Source organism: Emydura macquarii, unplaced genomic scaffold (genome assembly GCF_026122565.2).
Source record: "Emydura macquarii macquarii isolate MOO-44397 ecotype Brisbane River unplaced genomic scaffold, CSIRO-AGI_Emac_v2 contig_1644, whole genome shotgun sequence".
Taxonomy (NCBI): Eukaryota; Metazoa; Chordata; order Testudines; family Chelidae; genus Emydura; species Emydura macquarii.
In genome coordinates this window covers 23,617,773-23,638,669 of record NW_027131781.1, presented here as the reverse complement: position 1 = coordinate 23,638,669, position 20,897 = coordinate 23,617,773, and the positions used below count along the sequence as shown (strand labels likewise).

The following is a 20,897-nucleotide window of genomic DNA, read 5'->3' as shown; positions in this document are numbered from 1 at the left end:
GTTCAACGCCAGCCAACCCCTATGGCCTGATGCGGGTCACGTGGTGTTCTCTTCACACAGGTGGGAACTTGTGAGGTCTGAGCAGGCACTAGCAGCTCAGCAGAGTGGATAGCAGCGCTCCCTTGGCCATCCCTAGGGGGATGAGGGCCTGATGCAAATCACACTGTGTGGGCCCCTTAAGATTTTTATACTGGTAAAATCTGGGGCTGTCATAGTTGTCAATCTCACTGCTCAGCTACAGCAGTGAAATTGACAAGTAAGCCTGTGGGTAGAGCCCGGCTCCAGGACTGGACAAGCCACTGGGCTCTCTGCCTGGCTTTCTGGGCACTGGGCTTTAAGCCAGGGAGGAAAGCTGCCACCTGGGTAAGTTGCAGGTGGCTGCTGCCTGGCTGCCAGCCCAGGAAGTGGGCGACTGCCACCTGCTCCGAGCTGGGGCGGAGGAGGCTTCTGAGCAGGCTGTGACCTGGGGATGTGGACAGGTGACAGGCAGCTGCTGCCCATCTTTCAAGCCAGGGTGTGGGAGGCTGTCTCTCAGCTCAGAGCCGGGGCGTGGGTGGCTGCCACCCAGCTGCGAGCCCAGCTCGCAAGGTGCAGGAGGCAGCCACCGGGCTCCCACCTGGAAGCTGGGACTGGGTGGGACCCGGGCGGCTGCCGCCCAGCTTCCCAAAAAGCCAGCGGCTGCTGCCTAAGACAGCGGCTGCCGCCTGGCGTCCCAGAAGATCGGCAGCTGCCGCCCAGCTTCCCAGGACTGGGGCGGCTGCCATCTGCCTCCCAGCTAGGAGGTGGGACCAGGTGGGAAGTCAGCGGCTGCCGCTCGTCTTCCCCAGAAGTCAGTGACTGCCGCTCGCCTCCCTTCACTGTTTTTTCTGCCGCGTATCCCCGGCCTGTGTCTGGCGTACCCCCAGGGGTAAGCGTACCACAGGTTGAGAAACTATGTACTATAGCACTATGTTGGCATGGCTGACTCTGATGGGGCAGCATTGCAGGATCAGGCTCTAAAACGGGGTTAAACAGCTCCATCACACTTTTTGTAATACTATGGGCATGAACTTCAGAATCCTACCCCAATTCTAATTCTGGTAGTTACATTCTACCTATCTAAATACCTCTTTTATTGCAAGCAAATGAAGTATTGTTCATCTCCTTTTATCCTACACTATCATGTGGTCCTGTTAAATAATACTTGACGTGCTTGATCTCAGTGGGGGCTGTGTGTCAGCAATTCCTAGCATATGTCAGTTTGTAAATTGCTTTGTAATCCACCATAATGAAAGATATAATATAATATAATATAATTATAATATAATATAAATGGAAGAAGCCATCTTCAAGGAAGAGTATAACTGTTTCACAGACATTATCAAATATTTTTAAAAAACACTTAACATTGTATACAATAAGAATTTAGGCAACAGAAAGTATCAGTTCTCTTTCTACTAATTCTGCACTTTTTATTTAACAATAATGTTATTTTTCTGGGGGTTTTTTACTATTCCTTCTGCAGAAACAAATAGACCAAAACTGCTGCCTAAAATTATTACTTTGGTAATGGTCTGCAGGATTCTAAAATCATGTTTAGAGTTGGGACGATCTCTCCCTCCAAATTTGATGACGGTTTTAGATCTAGACTGGCTTACAGTATTTTTGATATTTTACTACTTTTTTCCTACATTGGTTTTAAAACCAGTCAATATCATTGGTAGTTCATTTTTTCTTAAACTAACGGTTGCACAAAAACAACTGTTATATGTATTTATTATTTATAATGTCTTTCATCTCAAAACATATAGACAGACTGTATGTGATATAGGGATTCCTTCCCCATCACTGTAATACTGAGATCTCAGAGATGAAAGCAGAAGCTGATAAACTGCACAGTGCTGTACAGTACAGCTAGTTAGAAAATAAAAGTGACAAGTGCTGTATTTAAATGAAACTACAGGGGGAAAGAGTGATGGAGAATAGAATTACAAAGTTGGAATTCATCCAGGACAAGGGGAACAGTATCTTTACTCTCCTGAAACATGCTTTGGGATCTTTATTGACAGCAAGTGGTCAAAAACTTACTTTCATCTTGTCTCTTCCAAAGACGGTAGGTACCTCAAGCTCTCTATGCTGAGGATGCATAAGCTAGAGAATCACCAGCACTACTTCCCACAGCCCTTAGATGCCACTAGAAGGCTTCTAATCAAAGCCCTATCTAGCATGATCTTGCTTAGGTTAAAATCTGTAAAGATCACAGACTGAGGTGGTATGGCTGCAATTGTTACCTGTCTTTCCAATGAAATCTTGTCACACTCCAAATCTTGTCTCGTAGCCCTTTCTTGAAGTAGTTCATTCCTCATTTGTTCAATCTATTATAAAAAAGTAAAGCCAGAAGAAAATACTTCTGAAAATCAAAGAAATATAACAGCTGCTGGGAACCACACAACTTCGCCCTAAAAAAACCCAAACCCCAATATGGTCGCTGTTGCTGAGCTACCACCATATCAATGCAACAAGGCAGTAATGCCCAAATACCCTTCTGCCCCTGCTTCTAGTCGGGTTGCCATCAAAATCATTACAAATGCCTTTGTAATAATGTTACCACAGTATTTACGCTATTCCCTAGATAGTACTTAGCATAAGAAATACCAGCTAGGGGATACATTGAATACCATGGTAACACCGATTACTGTATTTGCAAAGACTTTTGTAAAGCTTTCAGTAGTGACCACTTATTTTCTACACTACAATAGTTATGTATTGACTCACACTGAGTAAACATACTAACTAACTTTTACTTCAAATAAATCTGTAACATACGAGTTATCTTACAGAAACTAAGTAGCCATCAGGGAATCTTACATATAAATGAAAAAAACAATGTTGGGAATGTGAAGGTTAAACAAGTAGAGCACAAAAAACAGTTTAGCCTGGGTCACTTTCACCAAATTATAACCTTAAAAAATGTATCTTTAACTAATCACATGTTGAAAAGAGGTCATTTAAGTTGTTCCTATAAGTTTTATATGAATACAAACAGCAGTGGTAATGCATGCAGTTGCACGTGTTTTATCCAAGTAGCATTTCACAACAGCAGAAGACATTCCTGAAAACTGAGGTCATATTAGTTACTAGACTACAAATGTTAGCACATGGCTCCGTTCTGGCAACAGCTGAATAGAGTTCTTATGGATCTAATTGTTGCCTATAGGCCTGGAGGTGCAATAATATCACTGAGGTGGTGTTTCCCCTTTTTTAAATACAGTAAACAAATATTTGCTGGGTTATGATTTAATGAAAGATTGTTTTAGTATTTTGCCCTTTTATGCTTTATGAATATATCTTTAAGGAGGCAGTTATAAGACAAACACAACTTCAGGATGACACAAGAGTAGCTAGGTTAACTAGAGATTTCAAAAACATCCTCAGCCTAACATTAGGAGTAATTTTAATGCCCCCACAAAAAATAGCAAAGCTTTCTTAAAGTTTCTTCTGATGCACAAAGTGTACAAATATCGTGTACATTAGCAGTCCTAATCTTTAAATCCATCCACTCATTAATATCTCAGAAAAAGCCCTGTTGTCAGGGTCATGAAGAAATTATTTATTCTGCTATAATTGCGTCAGTGATGCAAATAGGCACAGGAAAATAAAGCAAGATCTGAAGTAAAATGAGTGACTAATTAAAAATGCAACTGTTAAATGGAGAAAGGGTTTTTGTTAGGTATTAGAACTCGTTTAATGGGCCACAATGTGGCTCCACACACTGAAGCACTATTGTGTTCTTACTGTGCTCAGAGGCTGTGACAAATTTGCACAATCATCACCAGGTCTTAAATTAGGGAAGTATTTAGAGGATGATTATTATATTGCCAAGATAATTTCTGCTGCTGCTGGATGTTTCAAAGTAATAGTAATGTCACAAAAGGAAAGGGAGAGGAGAATACAGTGTCTGATCAGGGAGCAGACCCCAGGAGGAATTACACACAAATGACCATTAAAAAGGGGAACAAGAGGGTGCAAATCCTGTTGGAAGGCAGCTCCTGGTTATCTCCCTGTACTTGTAATTAACAAATACACAAAACTAAATGCGAAGGAAAAAAAACAGTGCCCTAAAAAGGTTTCACAGCAGTTAAAATGTACTGTGGGTCTTTGTGCAGTGCTTTGTGCTCAGATTCTCTCTCTTTAATATATATAATACATTCTAATTATATTAAAAGAATAAACTAACTATGCAGCTTAAGGCAACAGTTATCACAGCTGGATTTAGAGAATGCTAAAAACAAAGCATTATAAGTAGTAATAGTATCAGATTCTACAATTCTTTTTTTAGATATAACAGCAATTTGTGCCAGCTTCAGGATTAAAAGCAGCTGCTGAGTTTGAAGTTAGTGAAAAGTAATTTGATTTCTAATGACATTTTAGAAGCTATCACCACTGTTTATCATCTCCCACTGGCACAGAACCTACATTTTTTGCTAATACCTGAGCAAGGAAAAGTAGGAAAATGTACATTAACCTACTGACTCAACAACAACAACAAAAAGATAGCTAACTAAGAACGCTAATAGAAGTTTTGATGCTTCATCATTGAATAGGAACCTTCATTTCCACATTTTCATTTACTAGCTTTGCACACCTGGTGCCAACTAAGGAGCAGGTGTACAGCAATCCATTGGGACCATTTTATCAAAAAGAAGTGAAGGACACAGCCAATACAACTTTATCCTCCCAGATTTACTCTGCCATTGCCATGGAAACTGGGCTCTCGCTCACTGTTATTGGAAACAACGCTGATGTCGATAGATTTTGTATTTTTTGTAGTGCACAAAGTTGATGAAGCCATTTCAAACGTATTTCCGTTATGTTAGCATAAACAAAGTAGCCCAAATAATTTCCTTTCTTTGCAGACAAAAATACTGTATACTAAAATTCTCCTCCCTTTGACTTCAAAAGGCAGCAGAACTACTCCGTCCTCCCTTTTGTGTTTGTTAAAGTCTTCGCTTTTAACAAAGTTGCTAGCATTTTATCAGATCAAAATGCAAGATGGGCCAGATCCATAAGTTGTGTATCTTGATCCTATGTTCCCCAATACTCAAAACTATTCAGATATCAGGTTTTGGTTAGGCCCAGCCATGAAGGTAACATCTGCATGCAAAGTTCTTCAAGGTTTGGAGCTTTTTGGAAGTGGAGTTTGTGTTCAGGCCTATCATTTGCTTTTCAAATTAATGAACAAACATTTTAGCTTTTGATTCTTTGAGAAACTGATACTGGTAGTGCTAGTCTACGCACAGGACTAACCAAGATAAGATTTCTACTTTGCAGTGATCCAGTACTTTGAGCTCAAGTATTCCTTGCATTTATTTCTGGTAACTACATTTATTTTTGCACAGGAAATGGATCTTTGAAAGTAGAATGTGTTATATACAGGATTCATAGTAGAAACTGATAGTGTATGGGAGAACCAGTTCAGGAAAAATAAACAGCTTCAGTCCATAATCTGAGATAACTCAGAAGCAAATTTTTATGGAGGGCTGGTATTAAGTCCAGATAATTAAAGAAACCATTTTCACACACACTTATTAGTTATATTGTGGAGCTCCCAAAGACTCTCAACGAGAGGCAGGCATCACTGAATCAGGTGCTACAGAAACACATATTAAAAACAATACCTACTTGGAAGCATTTACAACCTAAAAGATAAAAGGCAGGTGAAGGAAGGGGCAACAGAATACAAAATACTGACTGTTGCAAACATAAACCTATAAATCTATCATCTGGCTAATTTATTGTGGGCAGAGGCAGGAATTGAGGAGGGGTTTGAAATAGGAAAATACTTGTGGAGAACTTTATGAACTAGTCTTCTACCTTCTGATTCCAAAGGACCACTACAACCTCACCCATCACAATAACTGACTTCTGAAGGATCCTCTTTCATTGCCACTGGGAGTCTGGTCCCATGCACTGGATTCTCAAGTTGTTTCTCCTATTAGCTACTTGTTCCAGGCAGCTAGATAATATTGTAGCCTTATTTTGAAGGGAAAATCCTACCCCCTTTTCATACAGTAATGGAGGTCATTATTAATGATGAAAAGGAATTACTCTGCTGATTGAGAAAAGGACACACCCAGTAATTTTTTTTTAAAAAAAAGAATAACTCAAAATCAGGAATACTAAAGTTTGTGTTTCTTTTTGTGAGCATGACACTACACCATTTTCCTTATCCTTATTTTTAAAAATTTGGTGGAAGGGCCCCAGATTAACAGCCCTGGATGCCTATTTCTTTTATCCAAGAACAAGTTCCACAACAGCAGGAGATGTGCAAGCATTTCCCCACTGACTTGCTGAGTTTCCTCATTTCTGAACCAGAAGGGTCACCTTGAGGGATTAAAGAGTAGTTCAGTATCCATGCTCACTCAAATCTTTGACCTCTTTGCTGAAAACAACAAGAATTGTGCCAAGTTAGTGCTACACATGGCAGAGGTTTTAGCAACAGGGATATTTGCCCACTGGGAAGTGGATGAAGACCACAATGCATTTGCACACAAGCACATTCCCATTTTGTGTACATGCAGGCAAATTGTGACTAAAGAATAGAATTCTTGTGTATTTCAGTGCTCACACAGCAGAGCAGCAGGACAACGTGACATGCTTGCATGACATGTTCCTCTGAAGTGGCAGCTAGATATTTGTTATGAGCTGGTGACCCAGCTAAGAAAGTGAGATTTCACTCTGTTGCAATTTTGAGTGGAGGTGGGGGGAGGGGGAAAGAGAATAATCAGTGTCTCCTGCAGCCCTATCCCAGAATCAGGACATCATAGAAATAAAAAGGGGTTACATTTTAATCGCATGTGAAATTTTTGACCTGTCAAACTTGACCTTTATTTAAATGTTTAACTTGGTATAAAAGGTAACCAGTCATTTTAATGTGTTTTTACTACAGACTAGAGTATTTGTCTTCATTATCAGTATATTAAGATAACACATTCATAATAAAGAAGACATTGACAGGACCATAGATATTACTAAAACCGATCCATTATCATTTCTCATGTCATTATAAATGCCTAGCAGACCCTGAAATACTCTTCAGTAATTTGACTATTTAGCCACTCTGGCATAAACTCAAAACAACCTTTGTAACTCATGCATGAAATGAGAAATTCTGGATCTCAATACAAACACTTCTTTTGCTGGTTATGTGACTTTTTCGTTACCCATCTGTATTTTAGGTTTCCATTTAGCTACTAAATTAAATTACTGAAGTGCCCACTGGTGCAGCTTTGGCTAAAGTTGTTTCTGCACAGACTTACAGCACATGCATGGATTCCAGCATTCAAAGCTTCCTAATTAAGCAATGACACGACTTCAAATTATAATGAGTCCTTTACATTCTGAATCACTGCAGACAATGAGAACATCTCAGACACACAGATTCAGACCCTGTATGATCTCAGTGAAATAATGGTAAAAAGACACTGTTGAAATCAAATGGAGTCTGAAAAACGTTAGGCCCAACAAATTATTAACAGGATGCAGTGGGGTTTCAAGGATGCATAAAAGCAAGCTGAGGATTAACTCATTTTAAGGCACTTCAGCTATCTCAGTGGGAGATACCATTTCATTGAAAACACATGGAAAGTAGGATTTTATTGCCTGTGTCTCGTACTGAAATGGAAGCTATTCCAATCTCAACAAGTCTACTTTCTTTAGAAATTAAAACAATATTCTATGTACTGTGCTGAATAGTATCTGACTCTGCAAGCAGTCTCCATGATTTCAAGCACACTACTCACTGAGTGAGGTATTTAAAGTAATAATAATAATACCCAGTTCATGTACATAAATTTTCATCAGTAGATTTCAAGTGCTTTACAAGTGAAGTCAGTATCAGTATCCCCATTTTACGTAACAGGAAATTGAGGCACAGAATATTGAGGTGACCTGCCCAAGGTCACCCACCAGGCCAGTGGCAGAGCTGGGAATAAGACCCAGGTCTTCTGAATACTAGTCAAGTACTCTCCATGCTAGGCCACTCTGCCTCCCTCAAACGTAGCCCTCTATTAAGGTAACGTTAAGCAAATAAAAGCAAAGCAATTTATTCTTAATGAACATGCTGCCATTGGCATGACATATCTAAAGGAAAGAATAGTGACAATGTTTTTTGCTTTTTAGATTTTATAGCCTTAGTGTTATTGCTAAACTTTGGGGGAAAATTTTCAGAATGGCTTCAATCTAGTTTTTTAAAATTAATGTTTTGCAAAATTACATTTTTTACAGCCAAGTGTTTGGCATGACTAAAACTCAGAGTTAAGTGCAAGCTGTATGATGTCTGCCTACCTACCTTGTGTGTGTATATGCAGTTTGTGCCAACAAGTAGATTTCTTGCATGCACAAAAACTTGGGCCAGGAAATATTATACCTGCAAAACAAGTGACAGAGAAACTGCACCTGGAATTTTAGAGGCTTCCTTTGAAAATCTGTGTGCATGCGTAACCAATACGTTACATCATTTCACAACTAATTCCAATAGAACAAAGCACAGTATTGAGAGGTAATCTGTTTACTGAAAACCATAAATAAAAAGCTCTATCCCACTATAACTACTTACCATTTTGAAATTAACATCTAAAAATGAAATGAACACAACACCACATTCAAATGCCTGTGATATGCGTGTTGTCTGAAAAGCAGATAAGAATTTCACATATGATCCACATCTTTATAAATGGCTAGAACAAAATCCAAATCTGAACAATCCTGAAGTTTGTGAAAAGTTTGAAATCTATGTAACAATTTGGTGGCGTAAGTCAACAATTTCTGCTTGCTGTGTATGACAGTCTAACACGATATATTATCTGCTCCATAGGACAGGTATAAAAAAAAGGATGTGTATTGCTGAAGGGTTCTACAGGACAGGAAAAATAGTCTTGGGGTTAAAACACATGACTAGAAGTCCAAAGATCAAGGTTCTATCTGTTGGTCTGACACAGACTTCATAGGGGCCCTAGGCAACTCACAAACTCTCATTGTTTCAGTTTTCCCATGTGTAAAATTGGAAATACTGCTACTTATCTCAGGGATGTTGTGAAATTAAATCCATCAATGTTTATAAGGCACTAAGAGATCCTCAGATTAAAAGCTCTATTGTTGTTGAACATAATTACTATCTGGCTTGCATGTAATAAATACAATGAGCATCTAACTTGAAGACTGATATTTAATGTATTAATGTTATTTGTGACCCTAACATGTTCTCTTCTTCCTCATCACTACACTACAATTGGGCAAAGTAAACTTTGTTCACTGGTCAAGTACCTGTTCTCTGCACCTACTGATCCTCTCAGACAACAAATCTGAATTATTTCTTTCTTCATCAAGCTCCAGTTCCAACTGGGACATCTTGTCCTAAATGGATGAAGCAAAAGTAGTTCAATGGATTAGACCTTCATCCTCTTTACACTGCTACTGAGCATTTCTCTTTAGGATTGCAAGGGCTCAAATTGTCTGAAGACATAAATATAAGTTACATGGCAGAGAGATGTTTGAAAAATGCAGCGTCTGTGACAATTTGCAGAGAATCCGGGAAAATGTATCTGTATTGTACTAGAAAAGCCTCCCGGAGTTTAATAACCTGTTTGATATGTTTGCTTTATTAACTTCATTATTTAAAAAAAAGAAACTTCAGTGTAACTTCAGAACACAGCTTTCTTCAGTTCAGTTCAAAAGCTAGCTTCCAGTTTGAACCTTTTCACTTTTCCCTTTTCACTACAGTAACAAATCAAATAAACTGTAAAAAGTGTCTTTGAGAAATTCCATTGGGAAGGAACTTTGCAAACCTATTACAAGCTGAATTATGCAAAAATGCCACTTTTTTTTTTTTTCCTTTTTCCAATCTCTTCAGTTTCCAATAACCTATTATTAAATATTCATTGGTTGGGGACATCTGTAGTAATTTTATGAGCATAAGTTATTGCGGCTATATAATTTTAAACAAACAATTTAAGAACAATATTTCTAGAAATACTCTAGAAGTGTTATAACAGAGGATTTTCTTTAGGAAGTAGAAATTAAAATTAATTTGTTCACAGCTATAAAAAGAGGTCATTTATAAAAGCAAGATGAGAGCCTAATTCAATGCCCATTGAAGTCAATGCAAAGACTCCCCCTGATTTTGATCAGAGTGGATCAGGTCCTAAGTGCCTAAGGATTAAAACTTTCTGATTTTCGTGCCTGATGAATTCAAGGAGACCTACAGAGGTAACTGTCAAGAACTCCCATTCATCACAACAGAAAAAGAAAGGAAAGTATTGAAAGAGCTCCCAAACTAATAGCCATTCAGAACATAATATGCCATATTAGATTTGCTGAACGTTCACCTTTGGGAGATGCCAAAATAATTCTTGTACTACCACTGCACTAAACCCAATTTTTCCATCAGATGAGATCAAATTATTTTGTTGCTTCCAAGGCACAACCACAGTAAAAAAATACTAAGTGATTCCAGTCAGCTCTAGCAAAAAATGTACTACACATAAGCGCCAAAACATCCAATGGACTCCCCCACCCGTCCACCCTCCAAAAAGTGCCTTTTACCTCCATTAGTTTTATTTGTCTTGCCCGATCACCTTTCAAGTGATTTTTGGCTTCCAGTTCATATTCCAGGCCTTTCACAGTCTGTTCCAGCAGCTGAGTTTTTGTAATAGCCTCATCCTGGGCTCTCTGGTGGTCCCGTAAATCCTCTTCCATAAGACGCATCTGAAACAAAAAGGCAGGTGGCACAATTTATAATCCATTTCTTTGTAACAGCAATGTCAATAAATGGGCTACACTTATGCTCAGACTTTAAAAATAAGTTCTTAAAAACAAGGATGAGAGAAAGTAGGTAGTATTACGTGCTTATTAGAGTCATTTTTATTTCATCCACAAGAGGGCATTGAGTAAATAACCCTGGATCAATAGTCCTCAGCTATGAAGATACACTTCAGCTTATAGGTTTCATAGAAGTAATAATACAAATTGGAATTTTTATTTAATTCTCTTTTTCTTAGCCGCACACTGTTGGCCAATTGTTCTACAGTTTTGTGGATGGTTATATCTTTGGTAACGCTTTCCATCAAGTTTGTTTGCTTTTCATATCATCAATACTGCAGTTTATTGATGCTTACTTATGCCCCTTGCTCTGCACTGAGGCACTTTGATGGCAATATTGTATTTGTGGTATAACTGCTAATTGCTACTGTATATATTAAAATATAGCTCCACACATATATAGTAGAAGGTCCATCTATTGAGGAGGGTTTTCTCTCTTAACCACATTCTGTGCTTCATTACACTTTTCTCACACAAGCTTCCACAGTCCCACTAAAAGGTATCGTTAGACTCTGATTAATTTGTTAGGTTATATACCTTTGACTGCACAAGCTTGTCTGATATGATCTGGGTTTCATTTTCAGGTCTCCCTCACATTATTTATATAAGTACCCAGCTTATTGATGGAGCATTACCAGGTTATATATAGATGGTTTACAGAATTATTTTGCTCTTGGCAAGATCAAATGAGAGAAGGCTGGATCATTACAGGCCTCACATTATACTGTGCTGCTAAGATAGTTATCTGCATACAATAGGAAGCATTCAATAGGCTGTTTGCTATATTCTAGTGTGTGACACTAAGTACCCCTGTCCTCACATCTGACAAACTATTGTAATAATCTTTGTACAAAATATGCCTTGTGAGATATCATTTGAAAACTTAACTTATCACGGTGAAATGTATGTAGCAACATTATATGTAAAGTTATGAAATCCCTTTGTGTGATGTTATTAGCACATGTTCAAAACCAAACAGCTCTGCCTATGCAAAAGTTGTTAAACAGGCCTATCCTAACAAAAGGAATGCGTGTTCACCTCAATTTACATATAAGTAATAAACAGGGAACTCAAGACAGCATGGGGAGCAGATGGCAGGAAACAGAACTATTTGGATTTCAACAAACACGTGAGGAAGAAAGAGCATGGAGCCTTCTTCACCATCAGATTCCATGTCGCTTCCTTTACTGCTTGAATAAACTTTACTTTGAAGGGTAGCCCTCAGAAGAATCCACTTTAAAGGTTCACTGGACTATAAAAGAAGACACCTAAGACGACAAAAGCACCAGCACCTTTTGGCCTCCAGGAGAGATCCTGACCAAGAGAAAAGGTCAGTCATCATCTTGCTGGAAGACTATGGTTGAGAAAGGCCATCTTAAACAAAGCCTTGAATCAAAACTTGCTAGCTTAAGTTTTGGACTTTTAGATGCACGTTTTCACTTTTATTTGATTGTAACTATTTCTAACTTTATCTCTGATGCTTGAATTCACTTAAAATCTTATCTTCTTTTGTTAATAAATGTGTTTTATTTTTAACCTAAACCAAAACAGTGCTGCATTTAAACTGAACTGTTTGGTTAACTCCAGTTAAAGTAACAAACTATTGAATATTGACTCCATACAGAAGCAATAAAGCTTAATATCTGAACTGTCCAGGAGCAGGCTGGATATTGCAGAATGCACATTTTTGGGAAAATTAGGGACTGGGAGTGTGTTCAGATCACTCTACAAGTAGTAAACACAGCTGGTGGAAACAAGTGTGGCTGATGTGTTGCTGACAGGCTGGTGGGACCAGAACTGTGAAAGATGCAGGATTGACATCCCTGGAATCCAATGTCTTGTGTCTCCACCTACAGCATGGGCAACAGTAATGAAGAATTGCCAGACTGCCCTACCAGCATGCCTCAAAACTGATTTGACCACTAATACAAGTGAGAGGATAATTTAGTCTCCATGATCATTCAAGTCCTCAGCCTCTCTGATGAGATTCTCAAAAAGGATGCCAAGTGCTATATGAATTCTTGTATACAAGGAACTGGATGGCACACATACCTATTTCATAGAGGCCACTGAATAGAACTGATTATCATGAAGGATTACTTGTACCTCTCACTCAACACAAAAGAAAACTGAATGTGTAAACATTTGATTGTTCTGAAGGTTTTTTTTAATATATAAAACCTATTATATGATGGCTTCTTCTAAGAAGAACTTTTCCTATAATTCTCTATCTTTTCTAGATAGCTATACAATAAAACATTTCATGCCCTAACAATTTACACTCGCTTATAAAAATATAACGCAGCATTCTACAATCAAAGTCTAAAGCAATGCAGTTTAAAATAGAATTACTACAGTCTTTTTGTAGAATAATATAGGATTGAGTTATTTGTTTGAGGAGGGCTGGAGTATTTTTACAAAAGAATGTGTTGACTTGTTGCAGTTAGAGTCTTTTTAAAAATACTTTCAATAAGAGTTATAACCAAGATGAGAATAACAAATAAGTACAGTATCTCTCAGTATTGATATTGCAAAAACAACGAGAGTTCTGTGGCACTTTAAAGACGAACAAATTTAATATTTGTAGACATAAGCTTTCGAGAGACTTCAGCTCTCTTCTTCAGATGCAGTAATACAGAAAATAGGTAACACAGACTCTAATGACATCATCACTGGTCCTAACCACATCAATCACACCATAGGGGGCTCATTCACCTGCATATCCACTAATGTTATATATGCCATCATGTGCCAGCAATGCCCCTCTGCCATATACATTGGCCAAACTGGACTATCACTACGCACAAGGATAAATGGACACAAATCAGACATAAAAAATAACATCCATAAACCAGTGGGAGAACACTTTAATTCCCCAGGGCATTCTGTCTCTGACCTGAAAGTTGCTGTACTTCTCCAAAAAACTCCAAAAACAGACTTCAAAGAGAAACTGCTGAGTTAGAAATGATCTGCAAACTTGACACATTCAAACTGGATTTAAACAGAGACTTGGAGTGACTATCTCACTACCGAAGGTAAATTACTTTGCTCACCCATTCTCACCTCCTACTCAATGGTCGTCATTAGGTCTTAAGTACCAGACTCCATCTCCCCCATTGTTCTCAATGCACTTGGATATCTATAAGATGCCTCTGTGTTACCTATTTTCCATATTACTGCATCTGAAGAAGAGAGCTGAAGTCTCTCGAAAGCTTATGTCTGCAAATATTAAATTTGTTAGTCTTTAAAGTGCCACAGAACTCTCGTTGTTTTTGCTGTATGCAGACTAACACGGCTACCCCTCTGGAAGTATTGATATTGATTGCTTTGAAGTATTTATTCCAAATTATATTGATGATCTCATTATCCTACTCCCTATCTTCCAAATATTGTGACTCTTCAGTCCATTACATAAACCATGCTTCACTGAATGGCAATAATATGGAAGGAAAGAAGAAAGAAGAACATACAGCAACAATCCTTCAGGCTAACCTTTTAGTGTTATATTTTTTTCTATTAACTTACACTCTAGTTTGTCAAGGAGAAAGAAAAACAAAACAGAAGTTCAGGTATGGAAGTTCAAACTATTAAAATATATAGTACACTGAGGACATCCATGAACTGTTCATTCTCAAAGCTTATCCAAATACTGAACAAGTGTATTCAGAGCTTTAAAGAAGTAGGACTGATTATATGGTAGAATTTACATGCTGAAAAGGCAGAGACTTCAAGGCTGTGGCTGATTCTGGGCTACACAAATAGTTTTGTCATTTAAATCTGAAACTTAACTTGAACAAAGGAAGTAGATAATACATTACAATTTCTTTAAAAAAGCTAAAGCCAGGCTGTGTTGTTGTATTTTTAAAAAGTAATAGCTCTCCATCTTTTTTCTTATTCAAATCTATTTCAAAATTCTCAACTGTCTCTTCAGCAATCAACATTAAAAGAGCAACAGAACTTCAGTGTAAACTTCATCATATCATTTTGATACATTAATTTGTTAAACACACTTTGCATTTATCCCCTGTATCCAGTAAACCCCATTTCCCTTTTAGAAGTATCACATTGATGACCATCGTGAGGAATCAAACACAGAAGCATGTTGTTGAGGTCAGTCTCTCCAGATAAAAGCATAATATCAAAGATATTTTGTTCTGAAAATTATCTGAGGAGGATTCTAGATCAAAAGTTAAACATGTCATTGGACTTATAAGCCAGTACCTCATCCTGCATTTTCATGGTTGTCAAGCGTGATTTTTCTAACTCAAGATTTTTGTCTTTTAACTGTCTCTGCATTTCTGAAAGTTCCCTGCGATTTTTCTCCTTGTACTCATCAAGCTGGTTCTGAAGCTCCAGAGTGGATATCCGGGAAACCTCTAAAATTTCAGCCATCTGGCAAAAAACAAACACACACACACACACACACATATATATAAAATTCCCCAAGAGTGAAGTAATGCTAGAAAGGGTTCTCTCTTCATTAATACTACAGAATATTCTTCTTCCTAACTCCAGTCTCTCCTGTGTTACATTAGGACCATAATTCACTGGTTAGAGAACATTTTCAAACTGGTGCGTACATCCAGCTGAATTCATATGCCCCGGTTTGAAAATATGCAACTTTAAAATTGTGTTTCTAAAATGTGTGGCAATACAGCCCCCAGACCATCCTATTTGTGCCAGCAGCACTTAGAGGTGACTTGTATTTAAACCTGTACAGATTAGAATTTATTCTAGGAAGCCATCACTGAATACTTCATAATACCAAAACTAAGCTGTATGCTCACACATAGATGGCAAAACTAATATAACAATGCAGCAGGAGCTGGAGACATCATCTGCAAGTTACAGCAGTCCAGCTGATGGCTGTGTTGAGCAAAGACTGACTTTCGTCTGTTGTACATAGTGGAAGAGAGCTCAAATATGGCATCTTATTTTAACAAAACAGGAGTGTTTCACTGTTCCAACTACTGTTCCAGTCTAGAAAGCTTTTACTGACAGTCATCAGGTCAAACACACTAACAGCAAAGTTCACATTTCACTTTCATTTACACTTTTTTTTAGACTCTTTTCTTTGCAATTTGGCAGCTTATTTGCTTTTTTTCCATTAGATATCTAATCTCCTATAGTCTCTTTTTATTGCAACCTTACCTCCTTGTGTAACTTTTCAATAGTCTTGTCTAGCTGCCATCGCTCATTTTCCATTTCATTCTTTACCCTCTTTAATTGTTCCTTCTGGTTAGTTTCATCTTTTAACTGTTCGGTTAACTGTTGCTGTTCCTGAATAATCTGACTGAATTTTCTCTGCATTGGATGGAAAAGTTACATTATAAAACATGACAGCAATAACTCTCTGAGCAGTCAAAGGAATTTGATGTAATACACCAACATATCTCATAAAGCAACAACAATAAAAAATCATAATAATATGCTGTAACACAAAATCAAAAAGAAAAAAGTTGCTAAATCAATCTCTGGCAGTCAGTCTATGACAAATAAAACATTTTATAGCCATTTAATATTTACTTATAAATGTCCACAAGTTCCTGAAATGCTGCAGAATTCTGAGGACCTATGACTGTCTGTTTTTTTGGCTTTATTATGTGCAATGCCCATGGTGAACTACAGTTGTACAGTACCTGGCAAATTTTACCTTCTGCCACAGAATTCAGTATTTTATTTCAGGTTTCAGGTTTCCTTTGTTGTTCTTGTTTATTCTACTCAGAAGTCTCTCTAAACAATATTCTCTTTCACCTTTATTTGCTCTGCCTTTTCCTCAGCATTCTAGAAATGTATTTGAATTGATTTAATAAACCAAAGTATTGTTCCAAAAGTGTGAGAGAACTGTTTAGTTATTAATTTTTTTAATTGTATTTCTATAGCACCCAAAAGCCCCGATCATGAAAAGGTGTCATTGTGTTAAAGCTGTACACACAGAAACAGACAGGGGCCCCTCTCCTGAAGAGCTTGCCAGGTTGAATAACCCTTTCATCAAAGCATTTTATGTCACTGTTGAAGCCAGGCCTCTTTTTATGAATTAAGGATCACCCGGTTTTGAATGAGATGCAGAGCTGTACTATATAGCCACATATTAGGCTAGGAGCTCCAGAACACCAAATATGCATAAAGACAAAAAAAAAAAAAAACACTTACAAGAAATGCATCACTTCAGTCAGAACTACTTGTTCAGTATCTTCAACCGTATATTCTAAAAAAATCCACACTGGGCATGCTTCATTCACTAAGTAGGCCCACAACCCATGATTTTACGGCATTGCTTCCAAAGATTAACACATTTGTGATATTCTGAGTTCTATTAGCCATAAATGGTCAAATTTCAAATCAAGACACACAATTTCAGATACACAAATATATTTTAAATCTAACAGAAGTACCACTATTATTACTAGGAGTGCTGCGAAAAGTAATTCTGTTTCACGGAGGATTTCAAAATTTCAAAATTTGATTTCATTCTGATTGAGAACAAAACCCACAAAATTTCAAGTTCTATGCAACAGTGAATGCAGCCATGGCTCCAGGTCAGTCCACCTGGCAGGTTGCCCTACATCTGTGGACACTGGAAGCCCTGGGGTCTCCGACTTTAAGGAATTCCAATAAGATGACTGCCGAAGAGCGAGGCAGGCAAGCTGTCAGGAATTCAGGCAGGGTTCTGGCAGAACTTCGTCAAAATAAACCATAAAACCTTTCGATTTCATCAAACTGGAACTTTGGAACTGAGTGTTACAAACAAGTTATGAGATATCCTGATGCCTACACTTTATTGCTGCATATTACTGTATTTCCATTATTGTTCATGGGAAGACAGGTGTCATATGCTATTTCTAAATGACTTGATCATTATCCTTATGCAGTACAAATCACTAATTCCTCCTTTTCTTTTCCAGAACAAGAAGGGGCAGAGAGGAAAAAAGGTGCTTTTATCTTGAGTTGGGCTTGCCCTTCAGAGTTAATAACTCTTCAGCTGCTAACACTATCACTCTGTGTAGCTCAATTAATATTTCATTGTGTAGATGCTCTCACTCAACCTAGGCTGACACTAGAAAAGTAACCGGAGGTATCTACACACTGCAGTGTTAACTCAAGAAGACAAGAGCTTTACAAGTTTTTTCCATCCTTGGCCAAAGAGCCAAAGTCTGATCCATTTGAAGTCAGTGATAAAACTCCTTTTGACTTGAGCAGAATCAGTTGTTTGCCTGAAGTATTGTATATGAGAAGCTATGTTTTGTAATGTTGGCAAAGAATTTAGAACAACTAGTGTCTGTTGGGTTTTTTCATAGCCTGTGACTTCTGTGATGAAGATGGGTAATGGAAAGAGTAAGCAGCTTTCTTTGAGATAGCTCTCAGGAAACAATCACCATTTGTCTGAGCTTCCATAGGTGAAAACTGCAATAAGCTCATATCATTCTAGCTACTGGAGTCCACTTGGGAATAAATAGCTTCATTCAATTACCCACAGTTATCATTTTGAAGTGTTTTCCAGCTTTAACCCTTATGAGTATGAATCTGGGAAGGAGAAGGATCACATCTTGTTGTGTTTGCTGTAACGGTTACAGTTTTATTCAGTAGATTTTTATTGGTTCCTATTGTGTTACCCCATTATTAGTTATTTGTATTGTGAAAGCACAAAATCAGGTACTAGGACCCCATTTTGCCAGGCACTATGCACACACATAAAAAGAGATTCTCCCTGCCCCAAAGAGCTTACTCTTGGACTCTTTTCACATTATTAATATTTTCTCTTTAGATATAGGCTACAACTCCAGTGATGTACAAAAGAATGAAGATTAAAGCCCTGTTCGCAATGGAGCTGGCTACCACTATATTAAAAAACCACTGTAGTAAGCCTCGCTCTGCTGGAGTGGTGTCGCGGTATGGACAGAACATTGTCACAAGTAGAGAGATGAAACACTCAAGTCTAATTCTCTTCCTTGAAATCAAAATTAACTGACACGTTCTAAAAATGATTCTCAAAGTAGAGCTGAGCAAACCATTGACAGCAAAATATTAGTTCAACAAATTTAGCTCATCTTTGTGTTTACTAATTACCTGCAAACAGAGTGTGCCTTTTACAAATTTGCGAGTTATTTGAAAAAGATTTGCTGAATGACTTTTTAAACATACTTCCCATCCACAGATTGCTTGCAAATCATTTGCTGCAACTACTGATTCAGGTATTCACTATTCATAATTTCCTGTTTGTGTTATGTGATTGGCCACCTAAGTCAGACAGCACTTTTCTGCTCCCTGTATGGGTGATTCCCACCCCAAGCCCTTTCAAAATGGCCACACAAACACTCCATTCAAGACACTTCTGGAAAACACATATTTGTAGGGTTTTTTATGACACCTTCTCTTTCTGTGAATCGTTTTGCAAAAAACCCACCCCCATATACAAACACCAATTGCTCATTTAAATACAGTAAATGGGGCTGTAAATAACCACGAAGGGAATATGTTTTTGTTTTAATTAACGTTCACAAATACTTTTCTACAGTATTCAGGGGTCTCACCTTAATATGTTTTGTAACTGGGGTAAGTATAGATATAAGTCATGTTCTTGCTGTTGGGCATTACGAATGTATGAAAATAGTTTACCACATTATTACAAGCTCTAATGGACCAGGGCTAAGGTAGTTGGCAGGCATCACAAGACCAGCACAGACAATGCACTAGACAAACAACTTGGAACCAATCAAGCAGTGAAAAGAGAACCTGTACCTGAAAGCAGGGAGCTGATTTACTAATTTGGTTTAAAAGACTGTCAGAATAAAAATCACATTTTTTAAAACAAAAATTTCCTTACCTGTACTGTTAATAACTTAGATTCTTAAAACGGAAACAATTTTAAAAAATCTAACTTAATTTTCACAATTTTTTCTTGTTTTACTATGTTTTCCATTCAATTCAGATTGAATTGAACCACGAAAACAGACTAGTCAAGAAAGATTTCCTCTCCCTTATAGCCCATCTGTAGCCAGGTTCACTTAGTAGTTTTTGGCACAATGAAGTAGAGATTGAGTTGCAGGCCATATAGAGGAATGTTGAAATTCAAATTAAGAACACTTTTTTTCTGTTCACGAAACATTTCTAACAATGCACAAAGCTTTATATTTTAGGTATGATTTACCTGACAGAATCCCTTTAAAATCTTTGCTTCTATATTTAATCCAAGGTGAAGTCTACAATTTAGTATTTTAGAAATACCAGTGCTTTTATAATGCACATAAAAGTGATATGCAAGGAGGAAAAAATTGGGTTTGTGCCCCTTTTAGCTACTCTAGGACACTGTTTCTCAACCTTTTAAGTAGGAAGTACCCCCTAACATCTGAAAATTTTAATGAGTTCCCCAACACTCAATTTTCCACTCTGAGAAATACAATCTTTTCCCCTTTACCGCTGGACGATTGTATTTCTCATAAAGCAGGAGACTTCTGAGTTCTGCAGTGCTGTGTGGCTGTGGCAAATCATAAAACCCCCTGCTATTTCTCACCTCCTTCCCTCTCCCCCTCCTCCATATAGGAGCAAAGGTCAACACCAGCCGATCACTATGGTCTGATGGTGGGGTCATGTGGTATTCTCCTCACACAGGCGGGAACTTGTGAGGTATGAGCAGGCACTAGTGGCCCACCAGAGTGGATAGCAGCGTTCCCCATGGCCGTCCCTAGGGGGGTGCAGGCCAGGGGCAAATCACACTGTGTGGGCCCCTCTTAACATTTTTATACTGGTAAAATCTGGAGCTGTCATAGTTGTCAATTTCACTGCGCAACCAGAACTGTGAAATTGACAAGTAAACCTGTGGGTGGAGCCCAGCTCCAGGATTGGGCAAGCCGCTGGGCTCTCCGCCTGGCTTTCTGGGCACTGGGCTTTGAGCCTGGAAGTGGAACTTCCACCTGGGCAAGTTGCAGGCAGCTGCCGCCTGGCTGCCAGCCCAGGAGGTGGGCGACTGCCACCTGCTCTGAGCTGGGGTAGGGGAGGCTTCCACGCAGGCTGGGATCCAGGGATGTGGGCAGGCAGCAGCT

General features: G+C 38.3%; 1 protein-coding gene across 3 annotated transcripts in view; it reads right to left on the bottom strand.

The window, feature by feature from the left end:
* Positions 1–20,897, bottom strand: part of CGNL1 (cingulin like 1) — a 100,199-nt gene that overhangs the window by 8,444 nt on the left and 70,858 nt on the right. For 2 of the 3 annotated variants that reach the window (XM_067555898.1, XM_067555899.1), the window contains exons 11-15: positions 16,009–16,161; positions 15,079–15,249; positions 10,582–10,743; positions 9,304–9,393; positions 2,271–2,354 (exon numbers count right to left, since the gene is read on the bottom strand). In XM_067555898.1, coding sequence (XP_067411999.1) covers positions 2,271–2,354; positions 9,304–9,393; positions 10,582–10,743; positions 15,079–15,249; positions 16,009–16,161 — 660 coding nt within the window. Of the gene's footprint in view, positions 1–2,270; positions 2,355–9,303; positions 9,394–10,581; positions 10,744–15,078; positions 15,250–16,008; positions 16,162–20,897 lie in introns of those variants that run through there. The other variant, XR_010921327.1, reaches the window with a different exon arrangement.